This window comes from Miniopterus natalensis, chromosome 8, assembly GCF_054644295.1.
Source record: "Miniopterus natalensis isolate mMinNat1 chromosome 8, mMinNat1.hap1, whole genome shotgun sequence".
Taxonomy (NCBI): domain Eukaryota; kingdom Metazoa; phylum Chordata; class Mammalia; order Chiroptera; family Miniopteridae; genus Miniopterus; species Miniopterus natalensis.
In genome coordinates this window covers 6,834,430-6,861,614 of record NC_142088.1, presented here as the reverse complement: position 1 = coordinate 6,861,614, position 27,185 = coordinate 6,834,430, and the positions used below count along the sequence as shown (strand labels likewise).

The 27,185-nt window shown below is 41.5% G+C and overlaps 1 protein-coding gene across 1 annotated transcript in view; it reads left to right on the top strand.

Moving 5' to 3' along the window:
• RHBDD1 (rhomboid domain containing 1) overlaps positions 1 to 27,185 on the top strand; it is an 84,888-nt gene that overhangs the window by 24,519 nt on the left and 33,184 nt on the right. Inside the window, exons 4-5 of the mRNA XM_087819557.1 lie at positions 17,753 to 17,841; positions 20,850 to 20,906. Of these exons, the coding sequence (XP_087675683.1) occupies positions 17,753 to 17,841; positions 20,850 to 20,906 (146 nt within the window). The remainder of the gene's footprint in view (positions 1 to 17,752; positions 17,842 to 20,849; positions 20,907 to 27,185) is intronic.

The following is a 27,185-nucleotide window of genomic DNA, read 5'->3' as shown; positions in this document are numbered from 1 at the left end:
CCCTTCACCTCTTGGCCATTCTGAATATTCTCTGATGGTTTTAAGAAATTTTATATGTAACAAAATTATTGCTGTTATTTGCAATTCTTTTATTAGTTAAATGGGACTTTTTTTTTAAGTAAGTTGCATTTCCCTGTGTGTGGCTTGCCTGTTTATGTACCCAGTATAATTTCAGGTTCTAGAAGTAATAATTTAGGCAATGCTTATGGGGAATTTTTGGCTGTTGTTAATAGATAATGCTTTATTCTAAACTGTAGCTAAGACCAGAAAGTGTTTTACATTGAAAATAAAGAAATGATATGATGTATTGTTTTGGGGGAGGTCAAAGACATAGGTTTTATTTATGTATTTTAAATAAATTTTATTTTTTAGAATGATTTTTAGAGTAGCAGAAAATTAGGATAATATACAGAAAGTTCCCATATAACCTGCACCTAGTCTCACCTAATTTTTATCTTAACATTAGTATGGTACATTTGTTGAAATTAACATGCCAATATTGACACATTATTATTATTAAATAAAATCCGTACATTGTTCAGATTTTCCTAATTTTTATCTAATGTCCTTTTTCTGTTCCAGGTACGCCATATAACATTGTCTTCATGTCCCCTTAGGCTCCTGTCTTAGCGTGGGCTGCCCTAACAGAAATACCATGAACCGTGTGGCTGAAATAACAGAAATTTATGTTCTCTCCATTCTAGAGGCTAGAAGTCCCAGCTCCAGGCGATGGCACGGTCAGTTTCCGGCGAGGCCTCTCTTCCTGGTTTGCGTGCTCGTGTGGCAGGGAGAGAAGGCGTGAGAGGAGCGCCATCCTTCTCTCTGGTGGCTCTTACATAAGGATGCCAGTGCCATCAGCAGGGCCTCCCCTCCCGGCCTCCCCTAAACCTAACTCTCCCAGAGGCCCCGTCGCCACGTGCCATCACACTGGGAATTAGGGCATCAGCACTTGGATAGGGACACAACTCACTTTACAGCTGCTTCTCTTCGTTGTGACAGTTGGTTTTATTTTTGACAAAGAGTTATAAAAATCATTCCTGCGTGTCTGTGTGAACGAGCGCTCACTTCCTCTCATCTGTCCTCATGTGGCTCAGAAGCAGTGTTCAATTAGCCACGTAGCATGGTTGCTAAGCAAGTGTTAATTTAGGCATCTGAACACAGATTGTCATCTGTAATTGGACAGTCCTGCTGTGGTTCCACTTTAAGGTGTATACATCACAGACAGAGGTAGATATGAGAAATTTCCATCCCAGCCACACGCACCAGCACGGGGGACTCCGGCTGTCTTTAAATCAGTCAGACCTTCTTTAGGGGCTGCTTCGTCTAGTTGGCTGGTGCAGAATAACAGAGAAGAGCAGTGGGTAGAAATAAGGAAGCAGCTGTTTTTCCGTTGAACACAGAGTTGTCATGAATGAGGTTCACTGCGCAGGTTGGAACTAATTGGCTGTCATGCTGGGACGTAATGGTGGGTGTGTGGATGCTAGCACCTACCCAATCTGTATTTAACTAACCAGGCTTGTTAATGATTAGCTCTGGTGACTCAGTGACAGGTGCAAGATTTGGGTTTACTATGTTGGTTGTCTCAGGTAATGATGACTGAAGGGGATTTTAAAAAGATTATTTTTTATAAATAAAATCCCCACAAAAAAGATACTTTTTTTTTTTTAATTTGAAAAAAATCAGCTGTCCTGGCTTGAAAGGTGATGCCAGTAAATGCATCTTATTAAATTGAAAAGCCTGCTTAATGTGTTTTACAAAAAAAAAAAAAAATGGGTGTTTTTAATCTCAAAAGTCAATTACCAAATGGAGCAACTATTTCAACTTGATTTTTTTTTTTCTACTACTATTTTTTCATTAAAAAATAACCCTGTGAAACACATTAATTTCCCTTTGGAGTATTTGGAATATGCACTTTGACCTATTTGGACTTTTTTTTTTTGCCAGGAGACACTATTGGAGAGAAATGTTATACAGTTAAATATTCACTCTCAACTAATAAGAAGATAAATCACATCTCTGGAGATTTTGGATGTATTTTCTTAATCCTTCCCATTCCAGCGTAAGGAGGAAAGCTTTTAAATAGGAAGTTCTTTATATGTGCTAATTTCCCCTTTCCTCTGCTGCAGTATTAAGTGATTTTTAGTTACAAGTCATGGGAGTTAAATAGGCAAGAGGACTGTTTTCCATTTACATTTAGGTTTGGTTCAAATTATGCAAAATGCAGACAGTCTGTGCTATGAATTGAAATCATTAGTACATCAATTATTCTGTGATAACCAGCTGAGAACAGGCTGCAGACTGCTGCACATTCCTGCCATTTAAAGCTCGCTCCCCATTAGCTTATAGGGGACATAAAATAATTTCATTCTAATTTATCCCTCTTTAAGTGGACATTGTTGCCCTCTGAATTCAGGAAAGGAGCATTTTAATTTTGTAGTCATTTATAACACATAGGTCAAATAAATAACAAATTTCATTTCTAGCAATATATGTCTCTCCTATTATTTCTGTTAGCATAGTTCTTTGATTCTGAAACACCATTCCCCCCCTACATTTTTCTAGGATAAAATAGGCCACAAACGTAATAATAAGTAAGTAGGCCACAACTAGGAAAGATACTATAAAAAATCAGTGGGGAAAACAAGGTTATTCAGTAAATGGTACTTGAAGTTTTTAATCATTTGGAAGAAAGTAAAGATAGAGCTTTACCTTACCATACTCCAAAACAAAATTTTAATAGATTATGTTTAGAAGATTTAAATATAATCTCTAGAAAATGTCTAAGAATGTGAGGGAAAATTTTCAGCTCTTGACTTGGGAAGAAATCCATACAATACATAAAAACAATGAACACAATCTCAAATGAAGACAATGGCAACAACATTTTTTAGATACAAATGCATTACAGATCAAAACAGAAGTCATGAGAGTTAGAAATAGGAGAAAGTGGGTCACCTCTTTGTGATGAGCAGTAATAACCACAAGAAAAAATAGCAATAGGCAGACTGCTAAAGTCCATCAATGGACAATGCACAGAAAAAAACCAATCAGTGGCTAACTGATCAAGACCTGTAAAAATGTATACCCTTTAATTCAGTAATCACCTTTCTAGGAACCTATCCACATTGTAAATAACTAGAAATAAAGAAGAAATTGACATGAACATATTTATTGTCATGAAGTGTTGTTGGAACACGGGAAACCACTTAAGTGTCCAGTATTAGGTAAATGAGTTAATAGATCATGATGTCATAGGATATTATACAGCCATTAAAATGTCATTTTTAGAAATTGTTATAATAGAATTGGAAAATTCTCAATATAAAAGAAAGTAGAATACAAAGTATTATATGTGATGTGATTTGAATTTTTTTCCTAAAGTGAGAATAGTCACTAAAAGGACTAGAGAGAAACATGTAAAAATAATAGTAGTAGTTAATATAAGGCTATGGAATTATTTATCATTTTTTTCTTTAATTTTGTTTTTGCTAAATTATAGTGAACATGCAGTAGAAAATTGAGTTATTAAAATATAAATACATAGGAGCGTATTTGTCTGAATCTTAACTTACTTGTATCTCCCAAGCTCTGGGCGGGCAAGGACATCGCCTGTCTGTCCTGGCGCTGCCTGCCTCACGGGCGATCTGGTGAGGTGTGAGGCGCCAGTGGGTAAAAACACCTGTGGATGTGCTAAGGCAAGACAGTGCGTACAGAACCCTCCTTTCTAGCGCGTACTTTTACAGGTGTTGAAAATGCTGTTGTCAAACAGTATTTTAAAAACTGTCAGGTGTGTGTGTGTTTCTCAAATGAGTTTTAAATAATTCAGTACTAAGCAGCGGCAGAAAAATGACTTTATAAACTTGTTGTGCTCTTTTGTACGGAATATACAAGTAGAGTCTATGAATTAAAAATGAACACTATCCAATCTGTCTTTTTACTAATAACCAGTGTTGTGTTGATGGAAATCACTGTTACTAATTTTTCGTTGTTGTATTTTCCCATTAGAGAATTGCCTCAAAGTCATTTCAACATAGATACTACATGTGTACTTATGGTGAAATTGCTTTCTGATCCCAAGCCTTGTCTGGTTTATCCGACTTGATGGCTGACTCGCAGCAGCCTCCTTCCCTTTTCTTCCCTCCTGTGTGCTGCTGAGTGAGAAGTGAGGACAGGGTAGGCATGGAAGGTAGTTCTCTTCGAATGAGTGTTAGAGTCCTCAGAGCTTGCCCATCCAGCCAGTAGTGAGTTGGTAAGCAGCCTTGTGGAATATTGAGAGTCCCCTCCCCAGTGCAAGACTAATTCATAGATTATTCTGAGCTGTGGCAATATTTCTCACTGACTTCTTATCGTGACTCTCATTTTTCTCCTGATCTTATCCCTGGTTTCTTTCCTTAGGGGTTTCTTTTCTTAAGGGAAACTTGTCTGAGCCAGGCTGAGTCGAATGCATAGCACTGTACACAGTTCCTCCTTCTGCCCTTAAAGACTGGTGGTGGTTCTGAAGGTAGAAGAAAACGTTCATCATCATCATCATGACTATTACTGGGCTTTGTTTTCCCCAGTCAGTGTTTTACACTAATAATAGTGGTATTTGTCATGTTCTGCAGTTATCAAATCTCTAGTCTGAGAATCTCAGAGTTAGGCATTAAATAACTTTCATGGCAAAAGACTTGTAATTGCAGGGATTGGGGAATGACTGAAGTCACAGCCACAGTAATTGGAGCATCGTAGTCAGACAGACACAGGGAGGGTGAAAACACCTGTCTTGGAGCATCAAGTTGAAAGCTTTTCACATTGTCGTAGTTATTTTAAAGATTTGCCCTAAGAATGGTAAAAAGTCCATTTAAAATTCATAAATTCCACTCCAGTGTCCCTCCCCCTACACTGCATCTGACTGCTTTCAGGTGGCCCAGCGTGCTGATTACACACACAGTTTGTAGTGGAATTTGAAGTATCATGGAGCTGACCGGTGCTGAGAAGACTCGGCAGAGCCGGTGTTGCCCACCTGGGTGGAGAGAGGTATTCCATCTGTGCTGCTTGTTCCTCACAGGGGTCTTTATTTTTAATGATGGCTTGAGGACCCCTTTTCATCTGGATTTTATGGAGTTTTGCATTTTAGTTTCAGTTGAGTTTTCTTAAGGTTCACCTAAGACTCTTCAGTAAAACGAGGACTGGATGAGGCAAGGGCAGCTAAAAATCTTAAAGAATAGTAAAGGAGATTAAAACCACATGGTGAAACAAATCTTTCAGTAGACTTGAAGAAGGCATGTATTGTTTATTGAAAAATTTTGTTGAGGAATGCAAATTAGAAATCGGAGCAGATTAGTTCATTATTTGGAAGTGTCGTGTGGGTGCAAACATGATCCATGGTGCTGTTAGACTGTGTGACATGGACAATTACATGGCTTCTAGTCAGTTTTGGAGTCTCAATCTCATATTCCTCATTTGCAGGTTATACATCCTAATTCTATTTTCCCTGATGTACAGAGGCTGAGCCACGGCAGGGAAGTGTATCCATCAGCGAGGGAGGACCGGGGGTGGTGCCTCTCCCGTGTTCTCCTAGCTTTCCACTTTCCATTTCATAAGCTGGGCCTTTGGTTTTAGTTTTTTCTCTAAGCTTCAGTTCCTTATCTGTAAAATGGGACCAATAATAGTATCCATCTCACAGGCTTGTTGGGAGGATTAAAAAGATAACAAAAGGAAAGTCCAGAAATCAGTGGCAGGCTCTTTGTAGGAGCTACCACCGCTTCAGTGCCCGAGTTGTCTCCTTGGATGCAAGAAGAATGGCTGGTAAAGCTCAAGCCAGTCAGTGCTTACCAAAGTCCTTCAGAACCACTAAGTCCTGCTTCCCCTGAGATGTATTTGCTGACAACTTATTGAATAAAGTGTCTCTGGGTTTCAAAAGCTCTTTAATAGAGAAAGTAAATGAGTACTTGAAAATAGTGTTTCTCAGTTAAAAAAATCTAAGCTATTTGGATTTCTACTCACATTTTAATATCTGTATCAGGCATTATATGGAACACTTTTATATGTATTTTCTTATAATAATATTTTTATTTTCTCCCGCACATGAAGACTAGAGCTGTGTCTATTACATGAGTGTAGGTTCTGGGAATTAACTCAGTGACTTGAACACCTAGGTTAATATATCTTCATTGTGGTAACATTTGAATCCTCAAGTGTTCCATCTCACCTGGAGTCTTCTAGCCTGCACTGGAGCTGAAATAGTGCATAGCAGAATTCTCTTTGAGACTTTGAGATTTGTTGGTTCCAAATGGCCTCTGTCATCTTTGGACATATAAGTCGAGTTTATTTTGCTTACAATTTAAAGAAATCCAGCATAAGCCTATTTGATCAAAGAAAAGGACCTCTGTTAGCTTACATCGTTAAAATTTCCAGTGGTGCATTTCAGGGTTTCAAAGACTTCTGATGTGGGATTCAGGGGTTCCAGCATTGCCATCAGGGTTCTGTCTCTGTATCCTGGCTCTATTTTTTTCCTGTATTGACTTCTGTATTAGTCATCTATTGCTGTGTAACAAATTATAACAGCCGTGGCTTAAAACTACACACACTTATGATCTCATGGTATTTGTGTGTCAGGAGGCTGGGCACAGTTGACCTGGGTCTTTGGCTTCAGGCTTTCTCAACAAAGACTGCAACAAAGGTGTCAGGCAGCACTGAGGTCTCATCTGAAGGCTTGCCTTGGGAAGGATCTGCTGCCAAGCTTCTGTGGTTTTGAAAGAACTCAATTCCTGGTGGGTTCTTGGACTGAGAGCCTGCTGTCAGCTGTCTGGCAGAGGCCTCTCCTGCCACTTGAATCTCTCCATAGAGCAGCTCACAGCATAGCAGCTTCCTTCATCAAAGCCAGCAAGGAAGAGTTCGCTAGCAAGGCAGAAATTAGTCTTATGAAACATAATTGTGGATGTGGCATGCTGTATTATAGTGGTCAGAAGCAAGTCACAGGTTCCACCCAAGCTCAGGATACAGGATTAGGAAGGGTGTGGATACCAGGGACCAGGGGTAACTGGGGCCCATCCTAGAATCTGTCCACTATAGCTTCATTTCATTCTCAGGAAAGTTCTTCCCACCTGGAGACAGAGTTGACCAACAACTCCTATCTTACATCATCCCAAGGAGAGCAATTAGAGTTACTTATTTCTAGAGCAAATGGAGTTACTTATTTCCTCAGCATCTTTGTATGTATTTGTACCCTACCAGTTGGGATTCTTGGTTGAAAATAGTAGAAATCAGCTCTGGCAGACTTAAACACAAAAGGACTTACTGGAAGGATATCAGGTAGCTTTTAGAATTGTTGAGAATACTGAAGTAGCACTGGGCTGGAAAACCTGTGAGAACTGGGTGGACACTTGTTACCACTGCCTCCTAGGACTCTAATCACTAGATTCCAAAGATTAGATGCAAAATGTATCTCATTGGCCCAGTGCAGGCCCTGTGCCTGTGCTCTAACTGCCGTTGGGCCTCCATTGGAGGTGGGACTGTGTTTCTTTGAAGGTGGCAGTGCTCTGAGATGGGTCCATATGGGTCTCAAGGCTTCATTAGGTTTACTTTTGTACACAGATCTTCAGCCTAGCAGGTTGTATTGCATGAACAGATTCTGCTCAATTGGGCAATTTTCAGAACTGTGTAGCTGCTGGTTCTGTGCTCTTGTTTAACATGAACTGTGCCTTCCAGGTGAACCAGCAAAGCTGCTGCAGAAGCAGCATGTGATATCAATGGTAGGCCCAGGTCCCTGAGTCGTACAATAGGTGGGGCATTCATAGTCAGAATTTCGATTCAGATCAGATTTAACCACAAGTAGAATTTAATTTTTCCGAAATTATAGGCTAACTTTATGATCCAATTTTGTTTCCCAGTCTTTGTGTTGGACCTAGGGATTTAGGGATTACTCCAACTCTTTACTGTTCTCATCTTTGGCCATGTGCATATGACTTTCTTGGATATGGGGCATACTAGCTGAATTATCAGGTTTTTATAAGTCCAAAGAACTTACAAATCTTTTGAAGTAACTTCATGTGTTTCCTTGCATGAGTTTCCCAAGCTATACTTACTCTCTTGCAGCATTACAGTAGAATATATTAAGACCAATTTACCAAGAAGGGAAACAGATGTCCCTTCTGTTGGGTAATTTGTAGGATGAAGAGTATTGCCTACATTCAAAATCTCCTTCTTATTGGCCTACTATGGCAGCTGAAATCTCACCATTAGATTTTGAACTTTCACTTAAGATCAATGATGATCAGCCTCAACACATTAAAATCTCGTGGGGAATTAAAAACAAGACCAATAAAATAACCAACCAAATAAGACAATGTCAGGGTCTGTCTCACCCCAGAACAATTTTGGCAGAATTTCTGGGAGTGCAAAGAGCTGTAATTTTAAAAACCTCTTAGAGAGATTCTAATCACAGCCAGCGTTGAAAACCAGTGGATTAAGACTACAACCTGGAAAATGGCAGCCCATTCATTCATGTTATTGTGGGTACGGGGAAAGCTGAGAAGTCATTTCCACAGTTCACAGTTGAGACTGTTCCCGGCTGCCCTCTCTTCCTTGTGTATCCCTATGATCTCCCATTCATTGAGGTCACCTGAGCCAGACTTAAGTGACTGCCACCTTAGAGAGCCCAGCTGCCATAGAGCCATGGGATTTCCAGGTATGTCACTGCTTTTGAAAATTCCTTTTAAGGCCAAGCACAGGAAGATCTGTTTGCTTCCTAACGCCAGCACACATTAAAATCAGGCTATAAACAATCCAACTTCTCTTTCATTTCATAGTTACTTTCTGGAGGTGATATGCAAATAGTCATTCATGTGGTATGCAGAAATATTTTCATCTATAGTAATAGCAGATGGCAGAGCGTTCTTCACGTGCCAAGTTGCGTTTATCCCACCACAGTGCAATGTGGAAGCGATCACGGCCTCCTTCAACTATTCCAACTCCCCATGTGGGCCTCAGTTGTGGTGGGGAGTTTTCTTGCATATCAGTTCAAGATGTTGTAAATTTACTTGGAATTTTTGGAATGTGTGCAGAGTGTAGTCACATGAGAAGTACTTTGAAAAGAAATATTCTTGAGGCCTAATGATTAAAGGTCATCAATTTAACAAACATTTAATAAGCATTTGCTGTGGTTTTTCCACTGCGATAGGTGGCTTGGTCCCCAGGAAAGGTTTTGAAAAATTGTAGGGTTGTTTTTAGTTATAATGATAGTGGGGGTGCTACTGGCATCTGGTGAGCAGGGGCCAGAGGTGCTAGCTGCCCTACAGTGCGCAAAACAGTCCCCCACAATGAGAATGGTCCTGCATGCACCCCCACCCCTAGTCTGTTGAAAGGACATTTATATAGGTGAAAAAGCTGTTTATGATTATCTGAACCTAAAACCTAATTGTGTTATCATAGAAACACAACGATTTTTGTTTTTTGGCATGGATTTAATATACAGTGACTTTTCCAGGAAAATGGTAAGTTGATTTGTAAATACAGCTTAAGGGAAATTTTTCCTTTGCTTTATTTGGAGTAGAAGTTCCTTTCCCTCACATAAAGTCACGTCGCCGATGGAACCCTGCATGTGGGTTTGCGTCACAAAGCCCATCTCCGCCCACCTCATTTGCTGTTCTCGCTTTTGTGCAGATTGCACGCACAGCTGCAGGCAGAGGACGACTTGACAGCCTTCTGGGTGCTGTGCCTGAGCATTTATAATTCATATACTTTGTTATGTTACTCTTAAAATATTTTTCTTATGTTACAGCTAGGGCATTATGTTGAGTTGAGATTGTATGTGTGGATGTGTCTGTGTTTTTAAAAGTATGTGTGTAGGTGTGTTGTTTATTTCATTTTAAGAAGATAGAGGGAGCGTTCCAAAATATTTGAGTTTAAGAGGGCCTTGGGGATGGTAGGGCTGAGGCTGCTGGATTAAGCAGTGGGGTGATGGCACACAAAGCAGCAGATGAGGAAGGGGCAGGATGCTAGAGTAGTGCGGAGGATGCCCAGGAGCCAGGCGAGCAGCCCCATCCTCAGGGAAAGCAGGGGCAGAGTGTGACCCGGAGGACTGCTCGGCTAGGGCTCGGTGGTGTGATGTGGAGGGCAGAGGGTGTAGTGCATACCAGGTCGTGAAGGGTGGAAGCTTGGCTTTTACGGATGGGTCAGACTTGGGGTGGCAGGGTAGGGCTGGGGGCTGGTGGTAGAGAGGAGGCTAAAGAGGCAGGCAGAGGTGCATGATGGGTATAGCAAGCCTCACTTGTATTTTAGTATAGAAACACTGGCGAGCTACCAACAGGCGTATGATTGCTATCAAGCCTGCTTGTTGGAGCACGTGCTTGCTTGTCATGGTGGTGACAATGGGCCGGAGCAGGGCAAGGTTGGCCAGGCCATGAAGAAGCCTGGCTACGGCTGTGGCAGTGATGAGAACAGTGCAGGCTCACGCCCGTCCCGAAGGTCAGACGCAGGATTCCGTCCTGGGCTCATGACCACTTTCCTAGATTGTCCCCAGGGTGGGTGGGCATGGGGTGGTGCAGAGCAGGTGGGGAGAGTTCTGGCAAAAGGTATCAACTCAGCAGGGAATGTGGAAGGTATGGGCGAGGGAACTCCAGGATGTGTGTAGTTTTATGAGGTGTCTGCTGAGGGAAAGAACACAAGCCTCACTCACAGGGTTGTACTGAGTCTTTAACATCTGAGCCCCGAGTAAGCATATGTGTGGAGAGATTCTGGTTCATTTATTTTGTTTACAGTTTTGCTTACCTGTGCTTTCATTTGATTTGACACAACCTTTCATTTTGATTTGAAGGAGATTTGAATAACAACATTCTAAAGAAACATGGTAAATACTGCAAAGCCCGTGATTATGATTTTCATCTGGAGTGCTATTTAAAAACACATGCACGTGCCAAGTTGGGGAAAGTCTTAACAACTTACCCCAACAACAGCAGAAATACTTAGATTTATCCACCACATTGATGAAAGTCTGTTCTTTACATGAGAGCCTTGCTCAGTGTCTGTTCTGATAAAAATAAATAATAATAAAGAAATTCCTAAAACACCATTACAAGAAGTACAGAAATTAGAAAGGGGGATGTCACCCCCCCCATATTATGTTACTGTTTTTATGTATTTCCTTTAAATCTTGTTTTTAGATATGTATATTTGTGTGTATAATGCCTACTGAATACTCTGCTAGATGTCTCTAGTTGTCTTGCAGGCATCTCAAAGTTAATACACCAACTGAAGTCTTAAATTATCTTCCCACCTAAGTATGTGGTTCCATCATCCCTTCCCTTGCACAAGCCAGAGCCTAGGCTCCCCCCACCACACACTGAATCCATCAGCAAGTCCTCTATCTCTGCTAACAAAATAGACACCAAGCCATCCACTTCTCTCCGCCTCTGCTGCCACCACCCTCTTCAAGCTGCCATCACTTTCCACCTGGACTGCATTGGCCGCCTCACTGGTCTTCTGCTTACTCTGGTCATTGTCACCTCTAGAGTGTATTCTCCCTTGGCCTCTCATTGCACTTAAAAACAACCCAACTTCCTTCCCATGGCACATAGATAGGCCTGTATGGGATCTGCCTTTGGCCTCTCTTTCCAGATGCATCTCATGCCACACCCCATACCTGTACCCCTTGCTAACTGTGCTCCATCCACCTAATAGCCATGCCAGTGCTTTTAAAACGCCAGATTCTTCCCAGCCCACAACTTGTACATGTGTGCTTTTCCCTGCCAGGAGCTCCTATCCTCACCTCGGGGCATGTGAGCTCCAAATCCTATGGATGTCACTTTTAGTGCCACTAAGGAGCCATCCATACCACCTTTCCATCCAGAGAGGGAAAGTAGCCTCTTTTTCTTACATATACCACCGTTCACAATTGTGTGTGTGTTTCTCCTGCTGGACTGTAAGCTCCATGAGGCAGTGACCATATTTGTCTTGGTGTGTAGTAGTCAGTAAATATTTGTCTTGTGTATGTAGTAGTCAGTAAATATTTGTTGAATGAATGAATGCTACCTCCTTGAATCAGCACCTGGGATTATCTTGCTGCCAGGCTGAGGTATGTGGAATTGCCAGGTGTCACCTTTGATCTGGGAAGTTCTATTGTAAAGGGGGTTCTTCTGCTTCTGCACTATCCTTGTTTTTGTCCAGATCATGTTTGCCTGGGACTTAAGAAAATGTCAATGGTCATCTCCCAGCCCTATGCCTGAGGTCGGTACCATGTTTAATAAATCAGCATGGCTATTAGTATTGCCAATATAGCTACCTTTGGGGAAATACAATGTTGGCCGGTGGCTAGTTTTTACTTCTGTGGCCTAAGGTGGCAGGGGTGGTCCTGAGGTAGGTATGGTGAAGAGGGAGAACATATAGACCTTTCCCAGATTGCCATTGCCAAAGATGTGGGCCGCTGTAGTGGTTAAAGATGCATCGAGGGTAGAGCAGAGCTTACGAGTACTGTACTAGGGCAGAAGCAACCTGTCAGGATCAATGACCTGAAAAATTCTTGCCGAAGTTGCTTTAATATCCAAGCCCCAGGACTCCTGATCAGCTCAGTCCCTCGCTGGCAGTAACTGCTTTCACAGGGGAAATGATGAAATGTACAGTACAATCGGCCCTCTCCAGCTGACTGCCTCTTACCTTACCTGTTCTCTCACTCTGTCCAATGCTGTGCCTCCATCAACTTGCATCCTTAACGAGGTCACTTGCTCTGCACACACTGGGAGATTATGTCTTAGAGTAACACATGTTCCGCTCTCTGAGCTGTGCCCGAGAGGGCAGCGCCTTCAGCTGTGGAAAGATCTTGCCGTTTAATGGAGGGCCCTTACAGCTTGTCGCAGCTTTCCGCCGTAGTGTTAGCTTTGACTCTCACAGGCCCGCGAGGGCGGGAGCATGTTGCATAATCACGTAGCTCAGCCTTACAAATGGCCTCTCCGAGGGGTCCTGCTTATGCTGGTGGGATCGGGATCGGGATCAGATTGGAGAGAGCACTGGGTGTTGGTGTTAATACCTGCATGTAGTTTGCGTAGCTGAAGTCCACTCTCTTTTTTTTCCAGCTTTGAGATAAGACTGACATATCTTAATCTTAGTTTTATTCTTTAATTACCTTTTCACCATCACTATCCCCTAGAAGCATCGTACAGTATTGTTGGTTTGATTTTAGCTTCACGTTTTTTCCTTCTTTTTTCTTTTTCTGTAAACTCCCAGTGAGTGCCTGCGTTGGGAAGTGCAAATGCTGCATATCTTGAAGTCCGCAGGGCAAAAATAATGGCTTTCTACAGTTTTTCAGAATTGTAGGAGGACACGAGACCTCAGATGGAAAAAGCACAGCGAATGTCAGGGAGGGTAAATGAAATGACTCGACAACTGAATGATTGTGGTGCAGTGACAAAGTAAAGAGGAAATCTTAAAAGCCGAGAGGAAAGACAGATTGCCTAACAGAGGAATGACTGATTGACGTTTCTCAGCAGCACCAGCAGAGCCTGCATTTATCATCAAAATAGGAAACTGAAATATAGACATTTTTGGACACAAAAACAATAGTAGAGTTTTCTACCCTTTACCTTAGACTGAAAGAATTACTAAAAGTGGGATTCTAGCCAAAAAGGAAATTGAAGTTAGAAGTAGGTCATACCATTATAGAGCAATGGCGCAGCAAAGAAGCTGGGCATCTTAATAAACTTAAGTAATCTAAGTAAATGGCTGCCCCTGTGTTCGGATTTGAGGACAAATAAAATGTTTTCCGATTGCGTATGTAACTACTTAGATCTGGTGCTTGATGTGAAATTCTTGCGTTCCTGATGATTATTTTCATGTCAGGGTATTTCAGGAGAGGTCCATGGATGAAATGCAAGCCATCTGTGAACTTTAAAACTATTTTGTATCTGTAGTTTTTCTGTGGACAGGATCCATGGCTCTCATCAGACATTTAAAGGGCTTAGAACCTGAGTAAGTTTAAGAACTACTAGGTTAAGGTTTTGTCCACTATTAAAATGAAATTACGTTGATGCTACTCTGAAGTTGAGATTTGATGACCTGAGTTTGAATATTGGATGTTTCCAGTATTTGTGGAACTACTGAGGCCCTGGACAACGTATCTTCCTTCTCGTGGTGGTGTGTGCAGCGCGTAACCTGTGTGGCTGTACAGAGCTGTGATGTGTCTGGCCCCTGGGATTGGATCTTGCCCTCACAGACAGCATTCGATTGTAGCTGTTAGGATTTCCTAAAGGGAGTCACTACTGAGCTATTAGAAGAAATAAAGCTTCTAAGTGACCAATTTTAGGGGGTAATAGTACATTTAGTGCTATTGCTTTATTAATTGAGCACATGTTTTATGTCATACCTTGTCTAAGGGGGTGCTTATGTTCAATTATTACCCTTCCCAGTGAAATTTGATACTAATACAACTATTAACTGGTGACCATGTGCAACTTGTGTTTTTATAATACAGTTGTAACGTATGTTAGATATGTGCCTTTGTGTGTCATTTTTATTCCACTCCTCCACTCATTCATTAGTTATTTATGGAGTGTTAGGGTCCAGGCCGTTTACTGCGTCAGGTGCGGTCATGAGTATAAAGTTGAATATGGTAGTTCTGTCCCTGAGGAATTGCTCTGATTTAGGATTGAGGGTGGCAGGCTGTAACCAAATCCTCGGTCTTGGCCTAGGACCTAGTAAGGTCTCGAGGAAGCTGTTCCTAAGAGCAGGGCTTTCCCTTGAGGTGTCACCCTCCAGGCAGAACTGAGAACAGAGTGAAGCCCACACCTTCAGAAGGGCTGCTGTGAACACACAGGTTTCCTCAGATACCTCAAACGTCAAAATGTCTGTTTTGCATGTATCATCATGATCATAATAACACAATCTGTTTCTAAAGCTGTTACATTTGAAGGTAGATCCCAGCCGCTGATTAGAGCATGCAAATACCTTCTTCCCAGGACCTCTCTGTGCCTCTGCAGCACCCCCAGAGGCAGGTGTGAAGTGCCCTGATCCCAGTGCTGCTGGGGAGAAGATAGTCCCCAGTTGTATTTGTATCTTCTCTCTGCAGGTCCATTTCCTCTCGCAGGGCGAGGGCAAAGGGAGCTCCTTTGTCAGATGGTTACCAGTGGCATGAAGGAAGTTAATATACCTCATTAAATGAGCATATACTTCCTTTTTTCATTGTGTAAATATTGAGAGATTCTCAGTTTTGATTGAATAATTCATAACCTCTTCCTACTTTTATTTTTTTTTAAAAAAGAATACCTTTATAGAAATGAAATTGTTATCAGTGGGGAGCCCCCTGTGTCCCTATCTGTTGCCGGTGGAAGTGGACTTCTTGTGATGTCACGAAAAAAGGAATTTTCTGAGACTTTCACGGGAGGATGAGTGGTTTTCATCTGCGTGGAATTAAACCCCTGAGTTTCCAAGGTCTCCTCTCCCTCCATCTCGCCATGGAAGAAGTTTAGTTGTGTCTTTACCAGATCTGAAATGAAAGCCAGTGCCCAGAGTTTCTGTTCCATGTGGAGAAATGAGAAATTCATTGAACTGTATTGTACTCTAAATTGTAAATGAAAGTCAAGATTGATTGTTTGATAGGTTAGGGTTTTAAATTGAAATTTTCTTCCAAGTTATTTTTATAACTATATGATTCACCACAAAGATTGGTTTAGAAAGTTTCAAAATATTGATGTTATTTTATTCTTTTCAGTTAAATTGAGGTTACTACTTTTTTTTAATAAGTGATTCTGGCCCTTTTTTTTGTATCCCTCAAACTACCACTTTCTTTGCCATCCCTAGAACTAGTTGGAGTGTATTATTTAGCCTAAAAGTAGAATAAAATAAGCCCTATTTAATTTTATTTTTTTAAAAAGCTAAAGAGAAGCCTAGTTCATGCTGTTCTTCCCTGAAAATGGGAAACCAAGTGTCTGATCCCGTATTTTTATTATCAGGTTACGCCTCCTGGGAGGTAGATACATTTGAGGAAAATAATAGCTCTCCTGAAGGAATGCTTGTGTGTGTGTGTGGATGTGTGCGCGCGCGCAGCTCTCAATGTGTGTGGCACGTGCAGGGGCTTGTTTGGGCAATGGCGTGATTGAATTGGCTGATGGGGACAAGCCCCAGTGGCATCCTATCTACAGAAGGCTTCCTTTCCTCTTTTCTCTGAAGGGCTCCACTGCCTCCTCTTCTCCTTGGGTGCCAACAAGTCTCTCACTAGCCCTGAGACAATGGAAATTACTTGTTGCCATCTTGCCTGTGCTCCAGGGCCTCTTTCCTCTATTGGTTGCTCTGTGGTAGGCGACGTGTATGGGCTTTGATTCTAGGCCTTGTGGGTGACTGAACGTCAGCCTCGTCACTGCCATGGCTCAGTGAAGATCTAGGGATTTGAACTTGCCTACCGATGGTCTTGATGAAACCATCCTGGGACACTCAACCATTCATTCAACACATTGAAACGTCTGTCCTCTGCCAGGCACTGTCCTAGGTATCTGATAGATGTGGAAAACACAAAAATCATGATACTCCTGGAGTTTACGTTGGCTCCTTGATAACTTTCAAGTGCCCCGTTCTGGAGTGAGGGGGCCTTTCCCCACACCAGGGAAATGTATTCATGTACTTGATCATTTTTGCTTGTTTTTTTTAGCTTCTAAATTAGCATAAGACTCTCCTTAGGGGGTTTGTGGGAGAGACAGACAGGAAAACATGTTTGTAAACAGGTTTCCTACCTAGAGGCTGGATCTGTTCTATAGCGAAGGGAGGCCATGAGAGGAAAGAGCCACTCTTCAGCTGGGGCCTGATTTTTGTGACAGGGGTGCTGTTTGGCTTAGCCTTGTGGTTGCCGGTGAGCGCTTGGGGGTCTGGCTGTGGGTGGAGGGTGGATTTAGCGGACAGTAAGGGTGGAGGAAGGGATGGGATGGGCAAGGCTACCTGTTGGAGGGCCTTGCTGCAGGCTGCAGAGAAGTCTGGGTTTCACAGGGTGGCAGTGACATGCCTCGCACTCTATTTCAGGAGGGCCACTGATGGTGGAGTGTGGGGTTTGGGGAGACAAGAGCTGGGGCAGGGAGACCTGCTGGCCGATTTTCTTTCATTCTTCTGTTCATTCAGCATATATGTAGCTGGGGCCCGCCTTGAATTCACGTGTGATTGCCAGTCTTAGATGCTCTTAACAAGAGTGGAACCAGTTTAATGTCCTGACTCCTATTCCGAGCCTAAGGTTTACATTTTTGTGTCACTTTGCTGAATGACTCATAGGTATGTATGAAGATGACATTAGAAGGTGGTGACACTGAGGGTGGCCACGTGGACATCTCAACCTTGTCTGCCGTTTCTCTTGCTCTCAGCTGCACTGGTCAATAATGTATTAAAACTCAGCTGTCTGCTCTGCTGCAAGCACAGATAGACACTTTCCTCCCAATGGCTGCATAATTCAAGATTTAATTCAGAGAAAACTGATGTCATTTATTCTGTGATAAGAGCCTCAAAAAAAACTAGAAGAAATATAATGGGTTGTGTTGACAAAATGCTTCCAGTGCCCTGAAAGAGCCAGCCCCCTCCTCTTGGTCTAGGGGGAGACTGCATTTTAAGCATGTGGTGGTTGTTATTATTGCCTCCCCCCTTTCTAAGGTAGGAAATGTTCTCTGGACTGAGTTAAATGCTGCTCAGCGTAAGAGACATGATGTGGAACAAGCCTGCAGACGGTGACTAATTGGCATGCTCTGGGTAAGAGAGACCGGCTGCCTGTAATCGGCAGCAGAGCATGCTCACAGCAGGTCTGCTTCTCTCCTAGGACCTCCTTCGCTGGGCATCTGGCCGGGATTCTTGTTGGACTCCTGTACACTCACGGGCCCCTGAAGAAAGTCATGGAAACCTGTGCAGGTACAGAACCAAGCACCTCCAGCATGACAAGTTGGAAGTTCACCTTAATTTTAATGGGGATGGAAGCAGCCCCAAGTTACCTCGTGGTTATGCTTAAGAATTCCTAATAGTATCTTCCTAAACCGAGAAGTGTAACGCCTGGTACAGCTCCTCACACTGCTCCAGAGGGGCTGCAAACCCTAAACCTGAGGCTTCCTTAAGGGACAAGTAGTGGCATATATGTAAACCCTCAGCATTAATGCTACTCAGGAAACCACGGCTTCCTTGAAAATGCACAGACTAATGTGGGCTTAAAGTAATGCATCATCCTCCAATATTCCATGAGTTCATATATGTGCAAGGCAGAGTTGAAAAAGAAAAACCTGTGCTGAAGTGCAAGGCCAGTGCCTGAAAGAATTCAGTGACCACTAGGTTCTTGGCAGGAGAGAGAGAGTCACGCAGGACCAGGCCAAGGCTGTTATTGCTTAAAGCTTGGCTCCTGCTTTTTAATTAAAAAAAATTTTTTTTTTGCTTTTTGTTTCCTTCAAATTGATTCTCAGTGAAAACAGTTTATTTTATTTAGAAATATACGAATTTTTTTAGACCTAAATTTAAAATCTACACTGGTTCTGACTTTTAGGGACCCTATTTTGCAAACACTTGTCTTAAAGGCCATGAGAGTTCCAATATTTCATCTTTTATTCATGGGAAATCTTCTGAGACTATTTTACCTTTTCTTGAACCACAAATAATTTGTTTTCACAGTTTGTGGCAATGGCTCGCGTTCTGAAGAACCATGTAATATTCATGGTATTAGAGAGCTTTCTGGGCTCGCGCCGTTGCCTCTATTAGCAGGTTGTGCTCACTTCTGGATGATTTTCACAGGCTGTGCTGCATCTAAGCAGATTCTATTTCCCTGTGTTTGCTCATCACTGTGTTTCCAGTGTGTGTGCTTGGAGGATTCACTGAGAATCAATTTGAAGGAAACAAAAAGCTTCATTTATTGAAAATGTCCACTTTTATTAGTTTTGATGCAACTTAATAATGGAAATCTAGTAATGAGCTTTGTTGCTCAAATGCTCTCAATGCGGATAAAAGAAAAAAAAAAAGATTCTCAGGAGTTTAATGTTTTGTTTCATTTTTGCGTGTGTGTGAAGATTAAGTGGTTAGTAATGCTTTTTGCACACATTACAAAATGTAGGCAAGTATTTTGTGTGTAAAGATGACTTCCCCCTGCAATTATAATATTTAAATTCTCAGCTTTCCTTCTTAAAACCTTGCCTTTTTTCTATGGAGACATTTTTACATCATTCTGATTTCAAAGTAATACAATAGAAAATACAAACCGAAACAAACATCCAGTGCTATTTACAAATAGCCTGCAGTCTCTGTGCCTTTTTGGGGGGAAAGCTGGAGAGAGCTCTAGAGTGACCTGGGAGTTGAGGTGACACAGGAACCTATGGAGAATAGACAGGCACGTGCCGGCTGCTGTCTCACTCCTGGGAGAGGAGCATCACGAAGGTGTATCCTGTGCCTCCTCCCTCTCTCCCTTCCTTCTGCAGTGCTGACTTGCCTGTCCTACTGCCCTTTTAAGGACAAGAAAGGGAAAGCCCTTTAGGAAGGGTAAGGAGCATGGCTCTCCTAACAGTCTTGTTGGGGGCAAGTTCTCTCTATAGCCAGAGCATCTGCACTTGTGCAGAGGTCTCGAAGCCCAAGCTTGGTACCTTGGAAGGCAAAGACCATCAACAGGAACCTTTAAGGAACTTCAGAGGTTAAGTAAGGGTTTCATTGTCCCCCACAGGTTCTAGGGCTAGCCCCAAACAAAAGAGAGTTTATTTTTACAGTGGTTTAGAAATCACTTGAAATGACCTTGGAGTTTCTTATAAAGAACCTCCTAACTGGAAAGATTGGCAATTAAAGCCTTATGGCTATTCTGTTCCATTGGTCCACATGTCTGTTTTTATTCGAGTACCACACTGTTTTGATTATTAGAGCTTTGTAATCTAGTTTGAAATCAGGAAGTGTTAGGATGGCTATTATCAAAAGACAAGAGATAAGTGTGGTGAGGATGTGGAGAAAGGGGAACCTGTTACCCCATTGGTGGGTGTTGTAAATAGGTACATATAACTATTATGGAAAAAGAGTATGGAGGTTCTTAAAAAAATTAAAAACAGAACTACCCTATGATCCAGCAATTCTACCTCTGAGAGTATATCCAAAGGAGATGAATCATTATCTCAAAGAGCTATCTTCACTCTCGTGTTCATTTTAGTGTTATTCACAATAGCCAAGGGTCTGTTGATGCATGAATGAATAAAGAAGCTGTGAGCTATATATTTAGGTAGATAGAGAGATAAATAGATAGAGAGATAGATATCTTACATATATGTGAGATACATGTGCACACAATGATATAACTTTACATATACAATGATATATATCTACACAATGAATATTATTCAGCCATAAAAGGAAGAAAATCCTGTTATTTGCAACAAAATAGATGAACGTGGATGACTGGACTTTACACTAAGTGAAATAAGCGAGACAGAGAAAGACAAACTCTGTATGACCTTACCTGTATGTGGAATCTAAAGCAGTCAAACTCATAGAGCCAGAGAGTAGAACAGTAGTAGCCAGAGGCTGGGGAAGTGGGGAGATGTTGGTTAGAAGGTACGAACTTCCAGCTATAAGATGAGTAAGTTCTGAGGATCTAAGGCGCAGCGTCTTCACTGTAGTTAATACTGTGTCTTTACCTGAAATTTACTGAGCGTGTAGACTTTAAGAATTCTTACACATACTAGGAATATGGTAGCTGTGAGGTGATGGATGTGATAATTAACTTGATTGTGGTAATCATTTCTTAATGTATGTGTATATTAAATCATCACATGAGCAACTTTTAAAAAAAACACATTGTACAACCTAGACATATACAAGTTTTCATTTGTTAGTTATACCTCAATAACGGGGGGGTGTAAAACAAGCCTTATTGCTGCTATTAAAATGCTTGTTTCCTTCACATTTAGGCATTTTCTCCTCCAATCATGGTTACCCACAACAGCAATACTACTTTAATAATTCAGGTAAGTGCTTTATTTTATTTAGTAAACTTTAACTTACTTAAATTATATTGTTTGCCACTGTGGAGCCACTTTAAGTTAATGCTAGTTTATGCTGTTTATAAGTAGCTTACACGTTATGAAATTGTGCCTCTCACACGCCTGAAAGCTCCATGGAGGGGTACCCCAGGGAGCTCATCTGGGTGGGTTGCTAGGGAAAACCAGGAAAGGAGATAAGAGTGACATGAAAACATTGTGCAATTGGTATGAGGTCTCCCAGACACGATAAGATTCACACTAGACCCAGGTCCCTTTATTCTCAGCCTAAGAGAATGTACCGCTGGCTCAGTAATGGAGTCAGTCTCAGATGCCCAGTTCTCGCTAGCCCACCCCAACTCATTCACAAAGAACCCTGCTTACCCCAAGATAGGCACTCCTCTGATAGTTAATACCGTGTGACTTTCTGTGTCTGTGTGAATAGGTAGAAAGGACTTCCAGTCAAAGCATGTGACCTGTTTTAGGCTAAGGCCTGACATTCCAGCCTGGGGAGGCTGCCCCATAATATCCTGGACCAGTAGCAGCAGCGGGTCTTAAAGGAGCCATGGGCCGCGGAAGCACTGGGTGTCTTATAGTTGTGTCCATTGAAAACTGCTGTAGCTTGTTTTAAAATTATTGAGGAGGGTCTACTGAAGTAATTTTTTTCAGGGTTAATTCTGTACTGCTACTGAGGTGTTCTCCCTGAGATCTCTCCTGAATGCCCTTTGTTCAGCAAGGACTCTCATCCCAGCCCTGCCCGAGAGCCAGGAGCCGTTCAGCTTATAGCTCTCGTTCATTCTTGGCCTGGTCTCATGGAATTTCACCTGTGCACATGTGGCTTAATAGTCAGAGTAGTGTTTTCAGTGCTCAGCCTGGGAGGGACAGGGGCTGCAGTTCCTGGGGGCTACCCAGAGAGTTCTGGGTCACAATCAGTGAGTGGAAGTTAAGGAAAGCAACGGCAGAAAGGGCTCTCCAGGCCTTTATGAAAAGACCTGTTTGGAATTATCTGGAATGTGTTGTGGTGCCACTGAAGGATTGAATCAGTAGAGTGATCCTGTTGTAGTTATACTCAAGCTGTGTTTGTGATGTAGTTCTGAAGACTGGGCTCTGGAACATCAAGCCTGGCTGTCTTTATGAATCAGCCAAGCAGCTTTTACAAGTCCGTGCCTGGGATTCACCCCAGATCATCTGAGTCTGAACAGGGATGGAGACAGGGACTCAGAGTCCTTTTTAAAAGCTTCCCAGGTGGTTCTAGTGGGATCAGTAATGACAATCATAGGCTTATGTGATGGGAGTTACCTAGGTTTGGGAACAAGAGGTGGAGACTGTCGCTGTCCCAAGAAAGAGGCTGCACTCCTGAGGCTTCCAGAGCTAGTGATGTGTACGCATAAACTCCTAGCAACGCGGCCTGTGCAGAGAGAAACAGTTGCTGGGCAGTTTCAGCTCACCTGCCACTGTCACCTGGACCCACCTGAAGAGAGGAAATGTGATGATTAGTTATTGACACAGCTGCTAAATACAGTTGATCCTTAAGTTTCGCAGGTTTGAACTGCGCAGGTCCACTTATGCATGGATTTTTTTTTCAATAAATACATACAGTTCTATAACTGTATTTTCCCTTCGTCAGTATTTTCTTAATAACATTTTCTTCTCTCTTAGTTTATTGAAAGAATACAGTATATAATACGTATAACATCCAAAATATGTGTTCATCAGCTCTTTATGTTAGTAGTAAGGCTTCTAGTCAGCAGTAGGCTATTAGTAGTTAAGTTTTGGGAGAGTCAGACATTATATGCAGGTTTTTGACTACATAGGGGAGGGTCAGTGTCCCTGATCAGGGGTCAACTGTATGTTCATTTGGAAGAGCATTGGGGGGTTTGGTTGTTGGGTATGGAGAACAGTTTGTGCTAACTTAAGTATAACAGGGCTCTATTGGCCTAATGACCAGGAAGAACTGGGCTGGATGGGAAGACCACTCTGGTTCTGGTTCTCCGTCCCCTGTCATTTCTCTCTTCCCAGTGACTTTAGTCTCCCCACTGGAGAGGTGACGTGGCCTCTAACACCTTGAAGTTGCTAGAGGAGAAAGAGGGCTTCTCTCCTGGTTCATTTTTAAAAATTCTCCAAAGAAACAGGAATGTTACTATGGACAAAAAGAATAAGAACATGCCTGTGCACAGGCATGGCAGGAACTGCCGTAGATTACTAGTCCCAGTACCTTGTGTGACAGCTGGGAAAGGGAGGGCTAGAAATGTTAAGTAATTTGGCTGAAGTCAAACAGGCTTTTGGTGATAGAACCAGGACTGAAAATGCAGGCCACTGATTCCTAGCACCCGCTGCATTCTGCTGATGTAACCTCCCAAACCAGGGCAGTTGCCCTCATTGTCTCTCCCTCCCCTTTTTATTGCACTTACTGAAAACAAAAGGTGGGAGACTTGCCTCTTTTGTGCTTCACATGGAAGAGGCGTAAGCACAGCAGACACACAGAGCTGGGAATTAAAGGCAAAAATAGAAGCCCCTTTACCTTTCTCTTTATTCCCTGTGTGATCGCCATACACCTTCCTATGAAGGGATTGGATATCTTCAAAGGCAGAGCTACAGAACACAGGTGGCCATGCTAATGGTCATCAGGGAACTTTTATGAGAGCATGCGTATCTCTTAGAAGCAATGATTTATTCTTACTACGGTCGTCCTTAGCTGGAGAAGTCTTTATAGGTCAAAGAACCTCATGAATGTTTAAAAAGCTGCTACCAATTTTCCTAATCTTGGTGGTGGTTCTTCATCTCTTTTGCCATGAAGTCCTGGTATGTGCATAAGGAACAGATGGAGGAGTAGTTAATGGAATAATGATAACCAGAATTTCTCTTACTGCCGAGCCCAAGTCTATAGCTACAAAAGAATATTAACCTAGCATTCATCGCTGGATATAATTTAAACTTACTCATTTTAAGTGTTTGATTGTTAGGTTTTTCCAGCCATGTTTATTATGAAGATTTAAAAATATCTGACTGGGCCAGCAGAACAGCTGTAGAAGATTTTCGCTCCTAGGAGACCTGTTCTCATTATAACAGATATGAATGGGATTTTTCGTCTTGTTGATGATTTATGACTGATGATATAGAACCTTTAACCACACGAATCCTTTCGACTTAAGGCACTAAAACTTTCTCTCTCCCCATGTTTTGTCTGACAAGTACCAAATTAGATTTTATAACATTCAGATGTTTAGAGTTGTAGACTTTATTTCATTAAGGCTGGGTTGCTGTTTTTGAAAGGAAATAACAGGAAGAAAAATGTTTTTCTATATCAAGAAAATGTTGCTTCAAATTATAGCAGACTTGTCTGGAAATTAAAACTCTATAGATGTATGTGGTATTTCTGGTGTCTGGTAAGATGCGTATTTCAAGCTTTTCGGTTATTTTGGATTTTGAATTAGCTGAGCATGTGGAGGGTCGATAGATAGAAATGCTGTTTAGACCCGTCTGCAACAGAATGACTTTCCGTAGGGGGTTGAAAGTGTAATAAGCCACATGGGAAAGTGCCCAATATGCATGTTTGTTGCAATAAAATAATTGTCACTCTTAGGGAATTGGACAGTCTCTTAGTGGGGGATTGCTGAAGCATCCCATGGTATTCAGTGACTTATCCATAAATATTCTAGTGTGTTTTAGAACGATTGCCCCTCTCTTTTGTTCTTTGTGAAGTAGATATATTGTGTTTTGACCATTTGTCCTTATATGGAAGTTGTATATGTGTGTGTGTGGGTGAAGTGTAAAAGCAAGATTTGTAGCTGTGACGCAGTCTCCTTTCCCCTTGATATTACTCACTGGTGGGTGTTTCCCACAGCAGTGGGGGCTGAATGTTTTTTATAGTTCTATTGAGTAGAGACCAATGAGGAAGGGCATTCATATTTAAAATTGTCTCCAGATCCTACTTCAGCCCTAAATCACTGTGAGGATTTGGGAAATTTACTTCTAGTCTTCTCCTGTTTTCTAAATATAATGTTTATATTCTGACATGGGAAACGTGAGAGAGAATGTGGAAGTTGGGTTATTGAAGGTAGGTAGTAAATTCTCACTAATTTATACTACACAAGGAGCAAGGCTTGTCAGAATTAGCCCCTTCCCCCAAATCCTGAACAATTTTATTTTTATTTAAATCACTCATTTTTGTGATTTTCAAGGACATTCAGTAAAATAGTACCAAGATCAAAGAATATGATATTAATCAGTAAGAGTGGACAAAGGCTTCGAATAGACATTCTTTAAAGAAGATACACAAACGTGCCCGGCCGAGCGTAGCTCAGCGGTTAAGCGTCGACCTAGGATCCAGGCGATCAGGGTTCTATTCCCGGTCAGGGCACATGCCCGGGTTTCGGGCTGCAGCAGATCAATGACTCTGTCATCATTGATGTTTCTAGCTCTCTCTCTCCCTCTCCTTTCCTCTCTCTGAAATCAATAAAGATATATTTAAAAAAATAAATAAATAAATAAATAAGATACACAAACGGCCAATAAGCACATGATGTTCTACATCACTAGTTATCAAAACCATAGTGAGGTATCAGTTCATACCCCCTAGGATGGCCATAATTAAAATAACAAATAATAGCAAATGTTGGCAAGGACTCGGATACTTCTGAACCCATATCCATTGCTGTGTGGATGTAAAATGGTGCAGCCACTTTGGAAAACATTCTGACCGTTTCAAGTGGTTAATCAGAATGGCCATGTGACCCAGCAGTTCCACCCCCAGGTATGTACCCAAGAGAAGTGAAAACATACATCCACACAAAAACCTGTACACAAATGTTTATAGCAGTATTAATCACAATAGTTAAAAGGTGGAAGTAACCCAAATGTTTGCCAACTGATGAATGAATAAACCAATTGTGGTATATCCATACAATGGAATATTATTGGGCTATGAAAAGGAATGAAGTGCTGATTCGTGCTACAACATGGGTTAACCTTGAAAACATTGTGCTCAGTGAAATAAACCAGACACAAAATACTACATAGTATATGACTCAGTTTATATAATTGTCCAGAATAGGCATAGCTATAGAAACAGGAAGTAGGTTAGTGGTTACTTAGGGCTGGGAGGGATAGTGGCGGGGGAGAGTTACTGAGGGGAAGTGATAGCTAAAGGCTACAGGTTTCTTTTGGGTGGGTGATAAAAATATTCTAAAATTGATTGTGGGGGTGATGGTACAACTCTATGAATATACTAAAAGCCACTGAGTTATATACTTTAAATTGATGAATTGTATAGGATGTCAATTATATTCCAATAAAGGTGCTATAAAAACATAACCAATAGACACAAATACTTTACATAACAAAAATTTTTATAAACACATATAATTACATTAGAATGTCAGCTGAAACTATTAGTATCATTTCAGTGTTTATATGAAAACAAAGACTTTTAGTGTGCCTGAAAATTCTTATGGGAAATAAACTTCCCCTGCCTTAGTCTTGTATATTAGGAAAGCCTTGTATTTACAACCAACACAAAAGTAAATTTTAAAATAGCTTCAGCACCAGTTATCAAAAAAATTCTGAACATTACCAGGTTCTGCCCTGTAGTGTTCCTCCTTTTGGCTTGATTGTGAGGTGGTTGTTTTTTCTATAGTCTTATTAAAGCAATAAGAACCTTAAACCCAGGCATGTACTATAATGTGGGTTGACATGGTGACACATGACATAAGATTCATAGTAAAAGGTAGAAATTTTCATCAACAGCAAAAAGCACATGAATTAAACATTTGAAACACATCTTCAAAGGCTATAAAAAAAGGGGAAAAATTAAACACACTATTGCTTCCCTCCCATCACACCAGAATTAGATTGGTAATTTCCTATGGGGGAAAAATCTCTTCCAAGCAAATTCCATAAAAGTGGGCGATTAAAGAAAATTAAGGAGTAAACCAAGCCGACTTTAAAGAGTGATGGGAATTCCCTGCAGAAGTGACCTTTGCTCGGTCATTGACCTTTATTAATGTGGTATCTGGTTGGTACTTAAGCATTGTTTAATGACCAGGCGTCTCTTCTCTCATTTTACCTGGTAACTGATTTCTTAAAAGTACTGTAAATAGAAACTGTGATTTTTGACATGGAATTATAATTACAGAGGCATTGGCTCGTATATCTCAACATACTTATTACTGCCTGAAGCGTCATGCCCAGTACAGAAATCCTGCAGTATATGTATGTGTATTAAACGTTGGCCTGTCTCTCATTACACAGAGCCACTGGGTAGTAAGG